This window comes from Saitoella complicata (genome assembly GCF_001661265.1).
Source record: "Saitoella complicata NRRL Y-17804 unplaced genomic scaffold SAICOscaffold_20, whole genome shotgun sequence".
In the NCBI taxonomy this organism is placed as follows: Eukaryota; Fungi; Ascomycota; class Saitoellomycetes; order Saitoellales; family Saitoellaceae; genus Saitoella; species Saitoella complicata.
Genome location: NW_017567011.1, coordinates 166118 through 183490, shown reverse-complemented (window position 1 = coordinate 183490; position 17373 = coordinate 166118). Strand labels below are relative to the sequence as shown.

At 52.1% G+C, this 17373-nt stretch overlaps 11 protein-coding genes across 11 annotated transcripts; 6 read left to right on the top strand and 5 right to left on the bottom strand.

Annotated features, from left to right (window-relative positions):
* The first annotated feature begins 7 nt into the window (after window positions 1-7).
* Window positions 8-958, top strand: SAICODRAFT_155445 (uncharacterized protein). Its single transcript, XM_019165574.1, has one exon. The coding sequence runs from the start codon at window positions 60-62 to the stop codon at window positions 663-665; it is 606 nt and encodes a 201-aa protein (XP_019022493.1). The 5' UTR covers window positions 8-59; the 3' UTR covers window positions 666-958.
* Window positions 959-1541: 583 nt separating this feature from the next.
* SAICODRAFT_20745 (60S ribosomal protein L12) lies at window positions 1542-2206 on the bottom strand (the record flags this gene model as incomplete). Its single annotated transcript, XM_019166318.1, has 3 exons — window positions 2057-2206; window positions 1614-1974; window positions 1542-1555 (listed from the first exon to the last, which is right to left on the bottom strand). The coding sequence occupies exons 1-3, from the start codon at window positions 2177-2179 to the stop codon at window positions 1542-1544; spliced, it is 498 nt and encodes a 165-aa protein (XP_019022492.1). The 5' UTR covers window positions 2180-2206.
* A 369-nt stretch (window positions 2207-2575) lies between these two features.
* On the top strand, window positions 2576-4876 carry SAICODRAFT_60036 (cysteine proteinase; the record flags this gene model as incomplete). Its single annotated transcript, XM_019169728.1, has 3 exons — window positions 2576-4099; window positions 4153-4517; window positions 4570-4876. 3 exons carry the CDS (start codon window positions 2576-2578, stop codon window positions 4874-4876), a joined length of 2196 nt encoding a protein of 731 aa, XP_019022491.1.
* A 1962-nt stretch (window positions 4877-6838) lies between these two features.
* SAICODRAFT_31326 (uncharacterized protein) lies at window positions 6839-8674 on the top strand. The gene has a single exon (XM_019167895.1). The coding sequence runs from the start codon at window positions 7088-7090 to the stop codon at window positions 8462-8464; it is 1377 nt and encodes a 458-aa protein (XP_019022490.1). The 5' UTR covers window positions 6839-7087; the 3' UTR covers window positions 8465-8674.
* A 214-nt stretch (window positions 8675-8888) lies between these two features.
* SAICODRAFT_9028 (leucine carboxyl methyltransferase) lies at window positions 8889-10055 on the top strand (the record flags this gene model as incomplete). The annotated part of the gene is made up of 2 exons (XM_019171690.1): window positions 8889-9251; window positions 9312-10055. The coding sequence occupies 2 exons, from the start codon at window positions 8889-8891 to the stop codon at window positions 10053-10055; spliced, it is 1107 nt and encodes a 368-aa protein (XP_019022489.1).
* On the bottom strand, window positions 9788-11595 carry SAICODRAFT_20741 (uncharacterized protein). Its single transcript, XM_019166317.1, has 2 exons — window positions 11309-11595; window positions 9788-11257 (listed from the first exon to the last, which is right to left on the bottom strand). The coding sequence occupies exons 1-2, from the start codon at window positions 11450-11452 to the stop codon at window positions 10094-10096; spliced, it is 1308 nt and encodes a 435-aa protein (XP_019022488.1). The 5' UTR covers window positions 11453-11595; the 3' UTR covers window positions 9788-10093.
* Window positions 11596-11652: 57 nt separating this feature from the next.
* SAICODRAFT_20740 (uncharacterized protein) lies at window positions 11653-12577 on the bottom strand (the record flags this gene model as incomplete). Its single annotated transcript, XM_019166316.1, has 1 exon — window positions 11653-12577. The coding sequence occupies exon 1, from the start codon at window positions 12199-12201 to the stop codon at window positions 11653-11655; it is 549 nt and encodes a 182-aa protein (XP_019022487.1). The 5' UTR covers window positions 12202-12577.
* A 139-nt stretch (window positions 12578-12716) lies between these two features.
* Window positions 12717-13654, top strand: SAICODRAFT_20739 (S-formylglutathione hydrol). Its single transcript, XM_019166315.1, has one exon. The coding sequence runs from the start codon at window positions 12755-12757 to the stop codon at window positions 13622-13624; it is 870 nt and encodes a 289-aa protein (XP_019022486.1). The 5' UTR covers window positions 12717-12754; the 3' UTR covers window positions 13625-13654.
* Window positions 13643-14079, bottom strand: SAICODRAFT_83273 (uncharacterized protein; the record flags this gene model as incomplete). The annotated part of the gene is made up of 1 exon (XM_019171306.1): window positions 13643-14079. A coding segment is annotated over one exon (311 nt), but the record flags the coding sequence as incomplete, so codon positions are not given.
* Window positions 14080-14124: 45 nt separating this feature from the next.
* Window positions 14125-15199, bottom strand: SAICODRAFT_60147 (cation efflux protein; the record flags this gene model as incomplete). Its single annotated transcript, XM_019169737.1, has 2 exons — window positions 14125-14997; window positions 15059-15199. The coding sequence occupies 2 exons, from the start codon at window positions 15197-15199 to the stop codon at window positions 14125-14127; spliced, it is 1014 nt and encodes a 337-aa protein (XP_019022484.1).
* A 722-nt stretch (window positions 15200-15921) lies between these two features.
* On the top strand, window positions 15922-16252 carry SAICODRAFT_9023 (uncharacterized protein; the record flags this gene model as incomplete). Its single annotated transcript, XM_019171686.1, has 2 exons — window positions 15922-16133; window positions 16186-16252. The coding sequence occupies 2 exons, from the start codon at window positions 15922-15924 to the stop codon at window positions 16250-16252; spliced, it is 279 nt and encodes a 92-aa protein (XP_019022483.1).
* Window positions 16253-17373: the final 1121 nt, after the last annotated feature.

Genomic DNA, 17373 nt, shown 5'->3' with positions numbered 1-17373 from the left:
CATTGTTTACCAGCAACACCATCACGCCGACGACAATTTCCAACCGACCGAAAATTAGGATGAATACAACCGGAGACACCTCCACATACCGTCGCGACACAGTGCGTACTCGCGCCTCACCTTCTTTGTCCCGGACGGTGGATATATCCGCCCTAGACGCTTCCCTCACGCGCCGGGTCGAGGAGTTCCGGCAATTGGATCTGGGTCTGCGGCAGCAGGTTCATGAGTTACGGGATCAGTTGGTTACGGCGGATAGATTACTGCGAGAAAGCGAGCGCAGCCGGGCGTGGTGGAAGAATAGGGTGCAAGTGCTGGATGCACGGTGTCGGGAACAGGAGCGTGCGATCAGGCAATTGAAGTTGAAGACAGCGCAGTACGCAACCTATGATCCTGTGAAACATGCTCTGGAGCTAAAAGTGTGTGCAGACTCGAGGATCAACACGCCCTCGACCTCTCCCTCCGCGACCTCCCCAAACCAAAACCTCGTACCCGCACAGTCTCAATTCAAACATCCCTCCCCGCCTCCACCACTCAGTCCACCAACATCTCCGCCGACCGCGAACGAGACACCGCAATTGAACTGCTTATCTCAACACTCTGGAACGTCGAACATACCCTCTCCTCCCGCTCCTGTACCTGTCATATCCATCTTCGACGATTATTAAGGAAGAATCCGATCACGGCGGAGGTGCTGGGGGGGTTGCGGCATCCGCATCATAAGGAGCTGAAGAAGACGAGGTTGGTGAGGACGAAGAGGGAGTTCGAGGCGGTGGGGAAGGCTGTGGAGGGGTTAGTGGAGGACAATGATATTATGGAGGAGGAGCTGAGGAGGGAATGGCTGAGGCCGGCTGAGTCTGGTGGTCAGGCAGAACCAGGAAGAGGGAGGAGTAGGGACAGTGAAGACTTATGACAGAACCATAAGAGATACCCAAAATACCAATGAGAAGAGTGTGCAAAGAAGACCAAAAGTATATTCACGTAAAAAAAAAAAGTATATCTCCTCGTACGTTATGGACCGCCTTGCTCATAGAGCAGAACAACGCGGTGAGTAATGAGGAATGTAGTTCTAGTTTGCTCACAAATTGGCCCACCAAGTAGCAGCTCAAAACCCCGAGAGGAGAACTGTTTTAAAAGCTTGGTAATTGGGCCACATTGTAGCAAACAGAAAATAAGATGTCCCGTTTGAATGATGGTCTTGAGAGGAAGACGCATATGGATGCTATCGCTGGCATAAGCGCCATGAAATGCGCTCGTGAACGACACGTTGTTGCCGAGCGTGCCAAAATCTTGCCGTCCATACCTGGAATTCGGCAGAACATGAAGCACTGTTCCGAACACAGCAAGCAGTTCACCAGCTTATCTCATGAAGCTTGAACCACCGTAAGCATCCATATGTGCTTCGTTGTTGAGGGAGCTATTGGTTAGTGGAGGTGAAGCAGTCACGAGTAGAAAGGGGATGAGGGTAAATAGTTTTTTGATTAAACTCCCATCACATGCGAAACGTAGGGAGGGCCCAAGAATAACTAGATTCAAAGACAAATTTACTCCTCGGGGACTGCGAAAACTCGTTAGCATCATTCATTCCAAAGCACAGGGAAAACGGGGAAACATACTCTCAACCTCACCAGCGTCGATGGCAGCCTGGAGGTCGTGGGGGTTCTGACCGTCGACAGTGCATCCAACGGAGAAAGCAGTACCGAGGATCTCCTTGACGGTACCCTTGAGCTCACGAGCCAAAGACTTGAAGCGCATGGTACGGGCAATCTCGATGATCTCGGAGAGCTCGATGTTACCACTGTGCTTGATGTTCTTCTCCTTCTTGCGGTCACGGGGAGCCTCCTTCAAGGCACGGATGACGAGGGAAGAAGCGGAGGGAACAACGGAGACAGCAGCCTGACGGTTCTGGATGGTCAACTGGACGGTGACACGGAGACCCTTCCAGTCACCGGTAGCCTTGGCGATATCTTCTCCGACCTAGGTAGGACAGGTGTAAGCAATCACTCTCCCATCACATACCGCCCTAAGGCGAACGTAGGGAGATGGTGTATGCTCGTACCTTCTTGGGAGAAAGACCGAGAGGACCGATCTTGGGGGCAAGAGCGGAAGAGGCACCGACCTCACCACCAGTGGCACGGAGGTAGATGATCTTGATCTCGTTGGGGTCGACCTTGGGGGGCATCTTGGCTGGATCTGAAGTAGTGGAGCTGGGCAGGGAACCGTTCTCTCGGAGGCCGCGACGTTCGGTATATATTTTGGATATTTGCGGCGGGGAGCGCGGCGGGGGCACGTGCCTTAGGGTTTGACGAGCTCCAGCCCTAATTCGCGTAACAACAGCTACTGCTTCTCCTCCCACGTCCGTCAGCAAAGATACTTTCTGAACACCGGGATCATGAACATGTACAAGTTGAACATTCATCTGCCCCGTCAAACATTCATCTCACGCCTTACAGCCGCATGCATCGCCCGCTGCGGGCTCAAGCACCCCGATGTTCGGTACGGGTACCCGCGCCTGGACCGCATTCATTCACCACCATAGCGAGATCGACCGCATACATCCCGGACAGCATACATCCCTATGCCAGCGTCGCAGTCAGCTCATCATGAAGCGACTGCCGAGTATCATGTTGCTCTAGGACAGAACACGGCCTCCACTCCGTCTGTAAGAGTCAAGTCGTACGCCGCCGCTGTTGATGCGTATTTGAAGGCTATTCAGGCAACTGAACAGGCAGATAAGGTGGAGAAGCAGCGGCTGAGGTCGCTGGCGAAGAGTTGTATCGAGGATGCGGAGAGAATTAAGCAGGAATCCAACGATCATATCTCTTCTGCACCGCCTTCGCCAAAAGAGAACGGAGACTCACGGCGGAATCAACAACGTACGGAGCATACACCGCCTGCGCCATTACCAGAAATTGATACACTACAGACCCGTCAGCAGACGATTTTACTACGCTCAGCAAAGATTAACGGCGGTGTATATCCACCGTGGACAACAGAGCCGAAGGAAACAGAATTCACTGGAGATGAGCCTTACGTCGATCCACTACCACTACCTGGTCCATCCAGCGACTTTGAGTGGAGACGGCCAACGGACGTCTGGGATAACGTTACCGTCATCGACAAGTCATATACGGGAGTCGATCTGGTTCAAGATGTCATCTCTGACTGTTCCGTAGTCTCAGCATTATGCGTGATTGGACTGCACGAAGCGATTCACGGTCAACTCATCGCTTTGAACCGAATATGGCCGCATGGTAGAAGTGCCAATGGGAAATACATTGTCAAGCTTTTTTTCAATGGCTGGGAACGGAGAGTCGCGATCGATGATTTGCTGCCGTTCTCGTCATCAGGGAAACCCACATATGCAACCTCTGCCACCGATCCCTCATTGTTAGCACCTGCTCTTCTGGAGAAAGCGTATCTGAAGATTATGGGTTATGGATATGTCTTCCCTGGTTCAAACTCTGCAACAGATATCTATGCTCTTACAAGCTGGGTACCCGAACATATCTCATTACGACGGTTAAATGTCAAATCAGATGATAGATGGACGAGTCTTTACAAAGCGTGGCAAAGGGGGAACGTTTTGGTAACTCTGGGCACAGGGAAGATGAGTGCTGAGGATGAACGGCGATTAGGCATCGTTGGGGATCACTGTTATGCGGTGGTCGATATGAGAGAAGCTGGTGGTCGACGGCACGTTCTTGTCAAGAATCCTTGGATTCATCACGAGTCCGGTACGGTACATACGAATGAATGGACCGAAGAGCTCCGCGAAGCACTGCCAGAACCTAGCAGGGGTATGTTCTGGATGGATTGGGATATGCTGCCCCGGTACTTCATCGGTCTAAACCTGAACTGGAATCCGTGTCTTCATCCATACAGGCGGGATGTCCACTTTACCGTTGATGTTACAGACAGGGATCACTATATTGATAATCAGCAGTATGTTTTGCGGAATGACACGGGTAGTACTCAGAGCGTATTTGTTCTACTCAGTCGGCATTATTTGAGCAAGGATGATCCAACAGGAGATATCGCCTTGCAGGTGTTTGATATGGATGGGAAGAAAGTGTATGGCATGGCTCGACCACTCAAAACGGTCCGTGAGAGTAATGTGAGGTTCTATGGAGCGTTTGCTAATCTTTTACACAGACATCATATCAGGATACTCTCGAAACATCGCTCCGCTTGAACATCCCGTCGAGAAAGTCGTACACCATTATTCCTACTTACAAGCGCTTCCCTGTCGGTCATCGGTGCTCTTTCACACTGTCCGCCTTTTCCGTGACTGAGCTATCGGAGTTTATGGAAGCAAGAGACAGGTATCCATTATCCGTCGAGAGAGCTGGCGAATGGACGAAGAGGACATCCGGTGGACGCAACACGCCTAACATCAATCCACAATACTCGTTACGATTGGATTGCAGCGGTGATCTGCTGTTGTGCTTGAGTGCTGAAGAAGGATGTGGGCCTGTACACGTTGCTGTTGTATGGGGCGGCGGGAAGCGTGTCGAGAGGTATGTCCGAGAAAAGTTTAGTAGTTGTGAAGCTGTGCTAAATCGGATACAGGATATCTCGCCGAGAAATCCTGGCAGACAGTGGTGAATTCACGCCGAAGAATACAATCGTACAGATCCCGGATGTGCCGGCAGGGACTTATACCGTTATTCTGTCGACTTTCGATGCTGGGCGTGTAGGAAAGTGTACACTTCTCGTCAAGAGTAACATGGCCGTGAGCGTGGAACCTGTTCATGATAGCTGGGCTGGAAAGATGAATAGGACCATTGAGGGCGGATGGAATGGGTCAGCTACGGTGCAGAGACACTCAGTCAATGTGGCACGATTGACGTCCGCAAGGTCCAGTCTTCCTGTGTGACCGCTTTGGCGAGTGCTAACGTTGGGCTGAACAGTTTCCACATCTCGACAACCTCAAGTTATGTCCAGGCAAGTCTCACATTACACGGTCAAGTTCTTGTCAGTTCGGGGAGGTTTATGGAGGGAGCAGCAAGGTTGTCAGAGTTTGATTTACAGGGTGGACAAACCTACGAGTTGCTTATTGAAAGAATGGGAAACGCGGTAGAGAGGAGTGAGTATGTGATCGAGGTGCTGAGTGACAGCTCTGTGACGATTGGAGAATGAGGTCGAAAGAGGACAACTTTCATACAAAACTGGCCATACGGCACATCGTTGTACCCGAGTGCCCTCGGCTATTAGCCTACGCCCGCCCGATGTCTTTGAAGCCCTTCGCTTCGGGTCCTGATCATTCCACACCCCTAAATCTTCATTTCACACCCCGGCGCACTCACAATTTCAAAGATATCTCAACAGCCATTGAACTTGGGAATACGGTAAGAGCGTAGAGAGATAGAGAGTAACTTTGTGAATATCCTGATACCTTTAACTCGCAGATTTCACTCCACCAGCTGCTGTACTCTGCCAAATACTGCTGAGATGTGATGTGCAGATTTATGCATATATGCGCTGTGCCACACCAGCCGCAGCGCCGGGCTGAGAGGTGAGAAACAGTTGGTATCTTCTCCCAGGAACCTTCAAATCCGAATTTGAAGGTGGGAACGGATTCAGGGGACTTTTATCAGTCTATACACTCTCTACCCTCCGAGATCCGATTTGCGGTTGGCGAGATATCCTGAGTTTTTTGTTGGCGCTGGGGTGTGAAATGAAGAAAATGGGGTGTGAAATGATCAAGACCCTTCGCTTCGAGCGGAGCACCTCAGGGCGCGTCCTACTGCATACTAGACTCGAGGCAGCCACCGAAAAAGGATCCACGCCGTCACTCATTTCGTATGTTTTTGGCAACATAGAAGCTTACAAACCAACTGTTCTTCAGTTCATTTCACAGAGGATTTGCGCAGCGCTTGGGTGGGCTGGACATCAGGTCACAGCGGTAGCCAGAGCTAAGAGGTACGACAGACGCTAGAGGACTTGGCGGAGTCGTACGAGCGCATGAAGCCTCTCTGCCAAAACTCCCTTACTCAGCCGCAACGTCCCCAACTGCCAGTTATTTTCTTCTACAGGGGTCCACCCTTCTTCGAAAAGGCGGTTTGTCAGCCTCTTTTTTCGCAGTGTTCATCTGCACATAATGTTGAGTTCATTTTGGGATGGGATGTCTGGATGCTGGGTTCCATATGCGGTTAGCTTCTAACGCCGGAGTCTGTGATGCTTCAGGGATCTACGGCGATGCAGCGAAGTTCGGCGTGGGTGCGTTGCAGATGGCCCGTGCACGCGCATGATGCTTATGCACATTATGCAGAGTGGAACAGGTGATCATCCACTTCTACGGAGGATGTTACAAGGGATGGCGATGGTAAAACGCCGCAAATGAGGTCTGAAAACCCGGGATAACTTTGAAAGACCCTGGGGGTGTTTGCTCTCGAGGCCAGATCCTGTGCGCTCCGGCGCGGCTCCGTTTTTCGGGGCGCACGTGTGCGCGTTCCCCCGATCATCCCATGCAGCGGATCGAGACCGTTTGCGGACCCGGGCTATGGCTAATGATCTGATGACAGAACATTGACAGCTGATGAAGCGTTTATTCGTTGTGGGGATCAAAAGACCTCCTCGAATAAACGCGCTGTCGATGATGGAGGAGCACGGCTCAGTCCTCGCAATTGACTTTCACCGACCTGCAATTGAACCGAGGCGATGTCCTACGCATAAAGGACGGGTTCCATAATAGGCGATGATCACGGCTCATTCACGTCAAAGCACGGACCCTTGTTCATTCGTTGCGCCGGATTAAGTTTAGCGTGCGCATCCGGATTTGCCGCCATATGCGCCCTTGTTCGTCCGCCGCAGCGCCTGGGCAGCCGCTCGATCTGAACAGTCTTCGGTGGCCTCAAGCCCAAAAACAAGCCCTGGCCGTTTATAACCTTTGTTCTCCCAGCAGCCAACAATGTCGATCATCAATCGTCTTCCTGTACCTTCCATAATACTGTCGCTACCGTCGCGTGAACTCGTGCATCAGAGTCGTTGTTTTCGAGCATTGTCAGCATCTTACGGTGGAGGAATCCAGGATCGGTTACGGCACTTGCATATCTACAATCACGACAGCTGTGTCTAGTTAGTCAGTATGCCGTTGTCACTTCTCCAGCGCCGTCAACAGCGCGTATACAAGGCAGATCTCACGACAGATGCCGCTCACCATATGATCGCGGCACCGGCATTCAAGCAGCCAGTCTACGAATTACAGCATGCTCCGCCATTGTCACCTACGGCTGTCACCTCCGACAGTGACAGCAGTCCGGAACACCTTCGTGATGGGTTCTTCTCTCCGAAGATTGATCTCCGTGTCAACGTCGTCCCGGACAAGGATGCTCAGGCTGTCCAGGGTTTACGCCGATACTCCATCGCATCAGCCTTCTCTGCCAAGAACGAACGGAGAGGATCAGCCGTTAGTGTCTCTTCAGATGGAAAGCCAACAAGCATCACACCAATCATCGAAAACGAAGCCTGGGAAATTGATTCCAACCGGTCCAGTCAACTTCTGTCTCCGGAATATGTTATCGCCCCTTCTGCTACGCGCAGCCGTGCACAGTCCGAAGATATAGTTGTGAGCCAACGCCGCCGGTCATCCGGTGCGCTCAGCATCCTCTCCGGTCTTCGACGCTCTTCTCTGCCCAAGGCTTCTCCACCACGGTTACCGACCTACAATGAGCTCTCGCCGCCGTACTCGCCCTTCCCGCCAGCACCAGAGGGGGAAGAATATGAGTCGGCCGAGATCAGGCTTCCGGAATATCTCCTCAACCAGCCTGTATCGCCCAGACCGGAGGAAGGTCACGAGATATTGCCGCGGTATACGGACACTCTTGTGCATTCCAGCTGGTGGAATGTGAAGCACGAGCAGCCTAAAGGCTCGTCGTGGAAGCGCATGCAGATCAAGGTCAACGGGACGCTTGTTTCGTTGCACAAGGAGCATAAGAACGAGTTGATCAGGAAGTACACAATGGCTTATGCCGAAGCCGGTTTGGCGATCGACTACGGAAAGAAAGCTTGCGTGGTACGCGTGCGCTTGGAGGAGGAAACGCTCTTGCTCGCAGTCCCCGACGTTGAGACCCTCGGTGACGGTGTCGGAGAGGAAAACTGTGCACGCCTCATTGAGCGCCTCCAAACCGGCGCCAACATCGCCGTCCCCCTCGAAGAAATGCGCGAACCGAAATTCTACACCCTCCCCCGTCGTCGCGCCGAACCTGCTTCGAGCACTTCTCGTCGTGGACGTACGGCTGAGGAGTCGGCGATGGACGGACATCCGAGCGAGGAAGCGAATGATCGGAGGGCGGATAACAGCATCACGATCAGTGTCGTGCCGAGACGGTGTCCAGATTTGAGTCGGGGTGCGATGACGGTGTATGCGGATAAATGGGTCGTCAGTGTGTTGAGGCCTGATGCGCCGAGGGCTTGGGGTGGGTATGTGGTTTGCAAGGGACAGATTCGGAGGGTGAGTGTATGAGCAGCGACACTGAGAGGAAGGTGAAATGATCATCTAAGACATTTGCGTTCGATTATTTAGCGATGGTCCGGTATGGCCAGCTGGCGTTTTGTTTGATTTATATCCATGATTGGGAAAGGATTCATATCCGGAGGGAATGAGGCTCGAGCCTGGGAAGTTTGATATCGAGGATTCTTAGCCGTCTTGGCACGATGCCGGGACAATTGACACTTTTAAGAACTATTCATCAACATCATACTTCTTCTACCGTCCCCGTTTAGCCTGAGAACCAAGACGTGCCGAAAACGGTGTTCCACGTTACTAGCCCTGTGACGTACCGTACATTCTGACACCCATCGTGCAACGTCTCAAGGCAAACTGTCAGTTGCCAGGCAGAGGTACAGATTGCTCGTCGATTGATCTTTGACCGTGAGGTTCCACAACTATGAGCTTTCCGCCTCTTCGCGATCCGTTCGCTACCCCTGATCCGACTCCTTCCCGCCCAGTTGATCCAACACTTCCCATCCAAGGCACTGACTCCGATGCGCTTCTGTCTCGATGGAGTGCTGTACAGACAGGGTATCTACATGATCCATATATTCAGCACTTCGTGCCATTACGACAGCGTCGGTCGCAGCGCAGACCACCAGTGATTAACCGTGGAACATGGGTGCGGACATTGGCTATCGATGCATTAGTGGAGAGGTTTCTCGAGGTAACTGAAGATAAGGAAAGGGCAGGTAGTGAGATAAAGAGGCAGGTTGTCAGTTTTGGTGCTGGGAGTGATACGCGATATTGGAGATTGATGGTAAGCATCTGTCTTTTGCGTGTTCAACCCTGACATGAATCGTTGACACGATCCTTACAGGAGCGTTTGCGAATCGAGAAACCCGGTAAATCTCCAAATGAACAGCCGAGAATTGATGCCTTCCGGTGGCACGAGATTGATTTCCCGAGTATGATCAAGAAGAAGGCAAAGACCATTGCAACTACACCAGATCTGTTAGCTCCTATCCGAGGTACGGACGGTTTCGAGTCTGTTCATATCGACCAATCGGCAGGAACAATAGTATCACCATCATACTGCCTACATGCTTTGGATCTGACAAATCTGCCTTCGCTTGCGCCGAACGATATACCGAACCTGGATCCATCATTACCGACCCTGTTCATCAGCGAGTGCTGCCTTATATACCTGCCACCAGATAAGGTGACAGGCATATTGAACTGGATTACCGGGAACTTTGGGTCTGCAGGACTCCTAATCTACGAGCCCATTCTTCCTCACACGCACTTTGGTAAGATGATGACCCACAACCTATCATCACGAGATATCACTCTCAGAACCTTTGGGACCTATCCTGACCTCCGGTCACAAGCAAGAAGATTCTTGGATGGCAGATTTACGGCAGGCACGGCGAAAGACATAAATGAGCTGCATGACAAGTGGATCCCAGAAGATGAGATAAGACGGGTACAAGGAGTGGAGATGTTGGATGAAGTGGAGGAATGGAAGCTACTTGGTGCTCAGTATTGCATATCATGGGGCTACAAAGAAAAGGATGCCGGCGTTAACACCTGGGCTGGATGGAGAGGACTTGAAGACAAGTGACGGTACTTCGTCTCACAAGATCAATTATGAATCTCGATCTATACCTCCACGATAGCGTCGCCCAAATCACCTCTACCTGCATTCTTATAAAACACCCTCGCGTTCTGAAACAGTACACCGCGATTCCTCCTTGACACCTCCGTATCCAACCTCGCACGAGCCAAATCGACCTCAGCACGCGTGATCCAAACCTCAAGCGGCGTCGGCTGCGTAAATGTCGCGAGCTTAACTGCTGCCCCGAGCAAACCAGCCGCCTGGGTGTATACTGTCCAAGCTTGTTGTTGAGCCTCTGCTGGTGCACCAAACGGCGAGGTCGCCCGCGCATATGCGATGAGAGCATCGGCACGATCACACAAGGCCTCTGCATCCTTCGGATTCGTCCGTTCGTAATGCGACAGAGCAGCTTGCCAATCCGTCAGTGTCGCCAATCCATGTGCAACACTCGCCGCCGCCGCCGTGCTTAGCAGATTCGCCCGTGCGAGTGCTAACTCGGGTTCTCTCTCAGATTGTTGAGCCAGTAGTGCTGCTTTTCTGAGGATCAAATCCTCATTGGCGGAGGTCGTGATGTTTTGGACAGTAGTGGCTGCATCAGCTGTTGATGAAGCTGAGGGGGGTGCTGATGCGATGATGGATAGATAGACGGTGTAGGCGTGAAGCATAGCTAAGCAGGTGTCGAGCAATGTGCTTGGCGTTGTTGCGTACTTCACGGTAGCGCGCTCTGTCTCGCCTTCATCATCCTCTTCGTTGAGCTCTTCACCTGCTGACAGTGCGATAGGGATGTCAGTATCCATGTCGTCGCCATTCGCTGTGGGTTCCGTAGCCTCCTCCGCGGCGGTATTCCGCAACTCCTGCTCTTGAACCTGGTAGCAGCGCTGTAGTAGCTGAATCGCTTCTTCCAGCACTGGAACGACTTGGCCTCCTCTGCCATCGTCTGCCTCGGTCACGGTTTCCACCAATTCGATGGAGACTTGTGCAGTATTGAACAACGCGTCAATGTTCTCCGGACTCAGCGTAAGAGCAGCCTTATGACTCTCGATCGCTCTTTGCAAGCCCGCGATCAGTTGCTCTGTCGGTGGTGTTGGCGGGAGTTGAGTTAACAGGAAATGGATACGGGCGACGTTGTAGGTTGTGTCGAAGTCATTTGGGCGCAGGCGAAGACATTGATCGTAAAGCTCGAGTGCGCGAGCCAAAAAGCGTCCGGCCTATTTCGATAGTCAGTCGCCAACCCCAAGAGAACGGAGATCGCTGCATACCTTCGGCCCATCCGACACCTTCCATCGTTCACCCTTCTCCTCCTGCAACACGGCTTCATCGAAGAAGTCGTCGTAGGTTTCGAGCACAGGCTCCTTGGCTTTCCCCTTCTTTTTAGCAGACTTCGGGGGGAATCGTGGAGGCATGTCGTATCGGGGATCACGGTGTTTATTGTTTGAAGGAATTCTACGCCGTCGTCTTCGGCCTGCATGAAAGTGTACGTTACCTTGGTCGTCACGGATACAACCTGTCCAGATCTCGAGGGAACGCGGCGTGAGCAGATCAAGAGGTTGCCAATAGCATCTCATAAAGCTTACGTAGCTCTATTCCTCCAATGACGCCGGCATCAGAGCCTAGACATGAGGAGCACGGCGAGTGCACCTACCCAGACGACACCGAGCCAAACGTAAATAAAGATCCCACTCGTCGGATAGTACCCTCTTACAACTTCCGCCATAAGCCCTAAGGCAGCGCTTGTAGTGAGTGGTAACATCCACACAACGCCAGTTACAACCTTCACCATCCCCTCTCCCCGCCTGTGTCGACTCCCAAACGTCACAACCATCTGCACAACCGCAGCCAGAATCACAGTCAAAGTAAACATTGCCCAAGCCATACAAACACATTTCCGCCGATGAGAGGAGGGATATTCGACGTTTGCTTCACCCCATGGACCGAGGCCGGCGATGACGGCGAACGTGAGGGTTGCACCGATAGCGGAGATCTGGGTGAAGAATGCGGCGCATTGGGCCAAGGGCGCATGTGCCGCACCGAGATCTGGCGTGTGACCCATGGGTAGCTGATGGCTGTCAATGGTACCGAGAGGTAAAGAGGAGGTGGGAGAGGGCTTTGCGTGGGGCGAGGATCGTCGGAGTATATCTTGTGCGCCTTCCATACCTTCTCAGGTATGATGAGGCCAACAGCAATGTCGACACCAGGTACTCTCCTTTATTATGGGATCTGTGACTCAGGCCCGTCCTGAACCACCTGTCTTATCAATGGTTGAACAAGCTCTTGGGATCGACTTCGGGCCGGCCCTGGGCTTCCACCCAGAAAACCTGCGCAAGCCCGTGCTTCGAATCCACATTCAGCTGTCCCGCTGTGCCTGTAGAGCTACCATAATTATCTTTCGGGTGACTGACTCGGCCACTGAGCTAGGTATTGCTGAAGAATGGTTGACAACGTTTTGCGAAGCGACGTATACCGTGGGATCGAGCACACCTATAACACATCATCACCACCATCTTCAAAGGCAAGTTACAGCGTTATCAATACAGCAAGCACTGAACTGCTTGTTTCTCACCGTACATTACGCGGAAAAACAGGGCTCATCCTCAGGGTAACTGTTGTGACATCACTTGTAATCAACGATTCTGCGTGCAGGCACCCGCGCGTTCTCCGAGGTCAATCCTCACCTTCGAGCATCGACTGATCAGTCAAATAGTACAATGCCAGCCTTCGAGATCGCCCAAACAATCCGCACCTTTGGCGGAAAGCTCCTCAAGCTCTCCCACAAGTCTGCCGAGCTCGGCGGCTTGGAGACCAAGCTCAACCTCTACCTTCCTCCTCAGGCCGAGAAGGGTAAGGTCCCCGTCCTCTTCTACCTCTCGGGCCTGACCTGCACTGGCGACAACTGCGCCGAAAAGGGTAACTTTATCAACCCCGCCTCCAAAGAAGGTCTCGCCCTCGTCTTCCCCGACACCTCCCCCCGCGGCGCCGGCGCTCCCAACGAGGAGGACTCTTGGGATTTTGGAACCGGTGCTGGATTCTATATCGATGCCACCTCTGATGCGTACGCGAAGCACTACAGAATGTACTCCTATGTGACCAAAGAGTTGCCGGAGTTATTGTTCAAGGAGTTCGGGAAGGAGTTGGATGAGAGCAAGGTGGGGATTACAGGACATTCGATGGGTGGACATGGTGCGCTTACCTTGTTCTTGAGAAACCCGGGGAAGTACAAGTCTGTTTCCGCTTTCTCTCCCATCGTGAACCCCATCAACTGCCAATGGGGTCAGAAAGCCTTCTCCGGCTACTTCGGCGCCGAAAACAAGTCTAAGTGGTCCGAGCATGACGCAACCGAGCTCATCTCTTCCCTCGGAGACAAGGCTGCGTCGTTGCCGGAAATCTTGATCGATCAGGGTTTGGCTGATAACTTCTACCCCGACCAGCTCTTGACGAAGAACTTTGAGAAGGCGGCGAAGGAAGCGGGTGTTAAGGCAAATGTGAGATACCAGGATGGTTACGACCACTCCTACTTCTTCATCTCTACCTTTGCGGAGGAGCACGTCAAGCACCACGCGAAGTATTTGAAGGCTTAAGTAGCTATAGGAAATACCATTTGGTTGTAGGATATAAAAAGGCGTGATATTGATTTGCTGCACTCTATAACCGCTCAACGTCTTTAGTTGGGTTGAGATGGTCCTTTCTAATAATCGTACACTCGTCTTGCCAATACTCGTCGTTTACTCCCGCCTATGGTCATGTAACCCGAGAGATTCCTTCTGCTCTTGCTTCTCTTGTTCTTTTAGTTCCTTCTGGTGCTCCTTCTGCTCTTGTTCATCCAAGAGGGGCTCACGCGCGTCCTCTTCATGGTTGTGCTCGTGGTTATGGTCGTGGTTATGCTCTTCACCATTCTCCACCACTCCCTCACCCACGTTTCCAAGCCCATCAATAGCAGCCCAGTACGTCCGCTTCTGCTCATCCTCGAACGCAAAGACATCGATATCGCAGGATCGGCAGGTAACTTCTTTCTCGACAACCTCGCGTACAATCTGTACCACAATCGTTAGTAATTTGTCAAAACATTCCGAACAAACCGTCATACCTTGTCAATCTTCCCCGCATCCATGACGGTCATGTCGCCCTTCACCGCAACACCAACTTGCACAAGATAGCCGGGTCCACTCTTCGTCCCCTTTACGCCAATAATCTCAGACAACCCCTCACTCTGCACGCTCTTCAAACTCTTCTGCGCCGCCCCCGCGATCTGCTCCCTAACATCCTCCTCCATAGTCCTGTCCACCAACTCCAAGAAAGCCCCCCTTCCCGTTGCCCACCCCGCATGCACAATCATCGCACTCACCATCACCCCTCCAAGCGGATCCAACCAACTCCAACTCTGCACGAAATGACCACCCAAAATCGCGACGAGTGCAACGATGGAGGTTAGGGAATCGGTACGGTGATGCCAGGCATTGGCCTCGAGGACGCCGGATTGGGTTTGGTGGGCGATTTTGAGGGTGGAGTGGAAGAGCCATTCTTTTATGGCGATGGAGCCGAGCGCGAGCCAGGCAGCGTTTATGTCTGTGATGCCGGTGATGGCGCCGTGGGAATGGGAATGTGAGTGCGAGTGTCCCAGTTCTCCTACAACCTCGGCGACGTTGACACCGGTTGCGATGGTGATGAGTTGGACCAGTGAGCTCCACCCAATCCCAAAGCCAGTCAAGATCAAGATTCCCGAAACACCGACAGCTCCTAACGTCTCCACCTTCCCAAACCCAAGCGGAAACGTCGCCGTAGGCGCCCTCGACGAGATCGAAATCGTAGACAAGGTCAAGAGATCAGACAACAAATCCCCAGCGGAATGCCCAGCGTCGGCGAGGAGGGAGGCAGAGTTGAGTGCGTACCCGCCGACGGCTTTGAGGATTGTGAGACCGAGATTGACGTAGAGACCAATGCGAGTGATTCTTGCCTGTTGATTGACAATGGTCATGTTAGCCGACGTGGTACAGTATATGCCTGGCTCTACGTACGCCTGGATTGGACTTATCCTTCGACGTCAGCAGCGTCTTGTCATGATGGTGATGATGCCCGTGTCCATGTCCATGACTATGCCCAGCATGTCCCCGTCTCTGCTGTCCACCCGTATGTTTCAACTCCGTACTGGTAGTCATGATTCCAGTTCCAGATCCAAGTGCAATTGTCGACGGTCTCCGCAGAAATGATGCGCCCGCGGAACGTCCTTGGTTAACAACAGCAGCTATTGGTGAGCGCTGAAGACGATGTGTTGCGCTATTTGAAAACGAGCAACGGTGTAATGAAGAAGACGCCTTAGCTATTGAGACTGCAGCTGGTCGTTGTCGTGTTGCCAAGTGTCTGAGCATTCTAGAGCCTGTGTAAACTTACGTGTTCGAGGGCGTCGAGCGGGGAGGAACGCGGCAGCCCCGTACCGTATAAAGCCATCCGCAAACCCTGTATGAGTCTAAGTTGCGTGATGCGATGGAAGGAATGCCAAGCGACGAGTTAACAGTATTTGGATTGAAGTAAGAGACATTTGTTTATTAGAGGAGGCATGTAAGAACCACTGATTCCGGAGGTTTCCTGGTATGAATCCTTTCCGGCGCCCAGCATTGTCTTTCCCGTAAGATCTATCTACACGGTCTAGCTACACGATTGCACGATGACATGCACTTGGAGTTCTTTATGAGAGCTTGCCGTGAGGTTTAAAACATGAGGGGCTTCTTCGCTGCTGGGGGGGGCCTCCTTTTTATAGGGAACCCTGGGTGGGAAAGCACTACTGTAGCTCGGTTGCTCCTGGCAATCACACCTGCGTCGAGCGCATACATCAAAACAATACGCTCCAGCATACACTTCGACGTTCACCACCATAACAAAGATGCACCGTTCTTCGACGTCTGGCCAGCCTGGCCATCCCTCACTTCGTCTTTCTACTGCTGGTCCGACATCTATCAAGCCCCGCCAGTTTGCGCATCTCCAGTCGCAGCTCGCACAACTCCAAGCACACCTCTCCGACCTCGAGAACCATGTGCGCGTAACTGCCATCCAGGCCGAAGCTATCAGAAGATTGGGTGGTTTACAGGGCGGATTGTACGTTTCTCATGAGCACAGGTGTCCTTCTCTGGCTAATGGGTTTATCTAGGTTCATGGCAGCCAGTCGCGTTCTTGGCGAGGAGAGTGCGAGGGAACCAACCGAGGACCCCCTTTGAGATATTGATGATATGAATACAATTGAATCGCGTGGTCTTTTGTCACCGCTCATAAATGATGTGCTGGTTCTACGTGGAAGCATGCGATAGGGGTTTCATTGGAGGAGCTCGAGGAGAGAAACTGAACATGTCAATCAACTTCAGTTCTGTATACCCGGCCTTTGCCATCTACGAAGGATATTACGGCGTTTTGGGTTTATCTTAATACTAATAATACACTTTCGTCAGTAGTTGCATGCTACCAGGTATAATATGGCATGCTCAGTTACGAGACCAAGATCTTACAATATCGCATCACATCTGAGTTTGCACATGCTACTTACAGGTTGATTTCTCATATAAACAGTACGGTTGGACATGGCTTTCCGCATGATAACGATGTCAAGCAAGGTTCGTACTTCACAATACCAGAGCCGGGCTACTTTCTGTCATGTCCAGAAACTACGCGACGAATCTCCGAAAAGGTTGCCTTGCAAACACCTACTAGACCTATGACGAACCTTACCGCCATTCGCAAGTCAGCCAGCTGTCTTACCGAATCCAAATTCCAAACCCTCGCTTGGAGAATGCCGATCTTCCTATTTTCTATCGCGACCGAAGCTTACCGGTTGCACTGTTGCCCCGCTCATATTGCGAGCTTCGCATAGATGCTGATTGAGAACCCAGAACGGGGTCCCGCCGGTATCAGCTGAACCTCAGCTTTTTGGATATGAAAGTCTAAAATGGACACCGAATAAGGCCAAGTCCGGGGTTGCGGGGCTAGAATAGCTGAAACCCATGGCCATATTTCTTCTTCCCAATCCTTCCAAGGATCTTGGCGCGACTGCTACTCTACCCCGACGTCGAGCTTGGTTTCGACTCGAAACTGGAACATGGTCACACGCTCGTGAAAAGTCGCTATCAGATAGGTGAACGGCGAGATGCCGCAAAACTTTGTAATCAAAGAAGGCGCCATTCTCAGCTATAATTAGCATTTTCACGACCTGTCATCAGAGCTTCGGTATACACGGGACTTGACACATGTTCACCCAGGTCACACTCCGGCGCTGTTCACTGGTCGCAGCGGCAAAGTCGCACGCCAACAGGTTCAGCCTCACCATACAAAGTCCAAATTCAAGTCG

Coding starts and splice junctions, on each gene's coding strand:
- SAICODRAFT_155445 (XM_019165574.1), top strand. CDS start 60: ATGAATACAACCGGAGACACCTCCACATACCGTCGCGACACAGTGCGT.
- SAICODRAFT_20741 (XM_019166317.1), bottom strand. CDS start 11,452: ATGCCTCCACGATTCCCCCCGAAGTCTGCTAAAAAGAAGGGGAAAGCC. Junction 11,258..11,308: donor AGGTGTCGGATGGGCCGAAG/GTATGCAGCGAT, acceptor CTATCGAAATAG/GCCGGACGCTTTTTGGCTCG.
- SAICODRAFT_31326 (XM_019167895.1), top strand. CDS start 7,088: ATGCCGTTGTCACTTCTCCAGCGCCGTCAACAGCGCGTATACAAGGCA.
- SAICODRAFT_20739 (XM_019166315.1), top strand. CDS start 12,755: ATGCCAGCCTTCGAGATCGCCCAAACAATCCGCACCTTTGGCGGAAAG.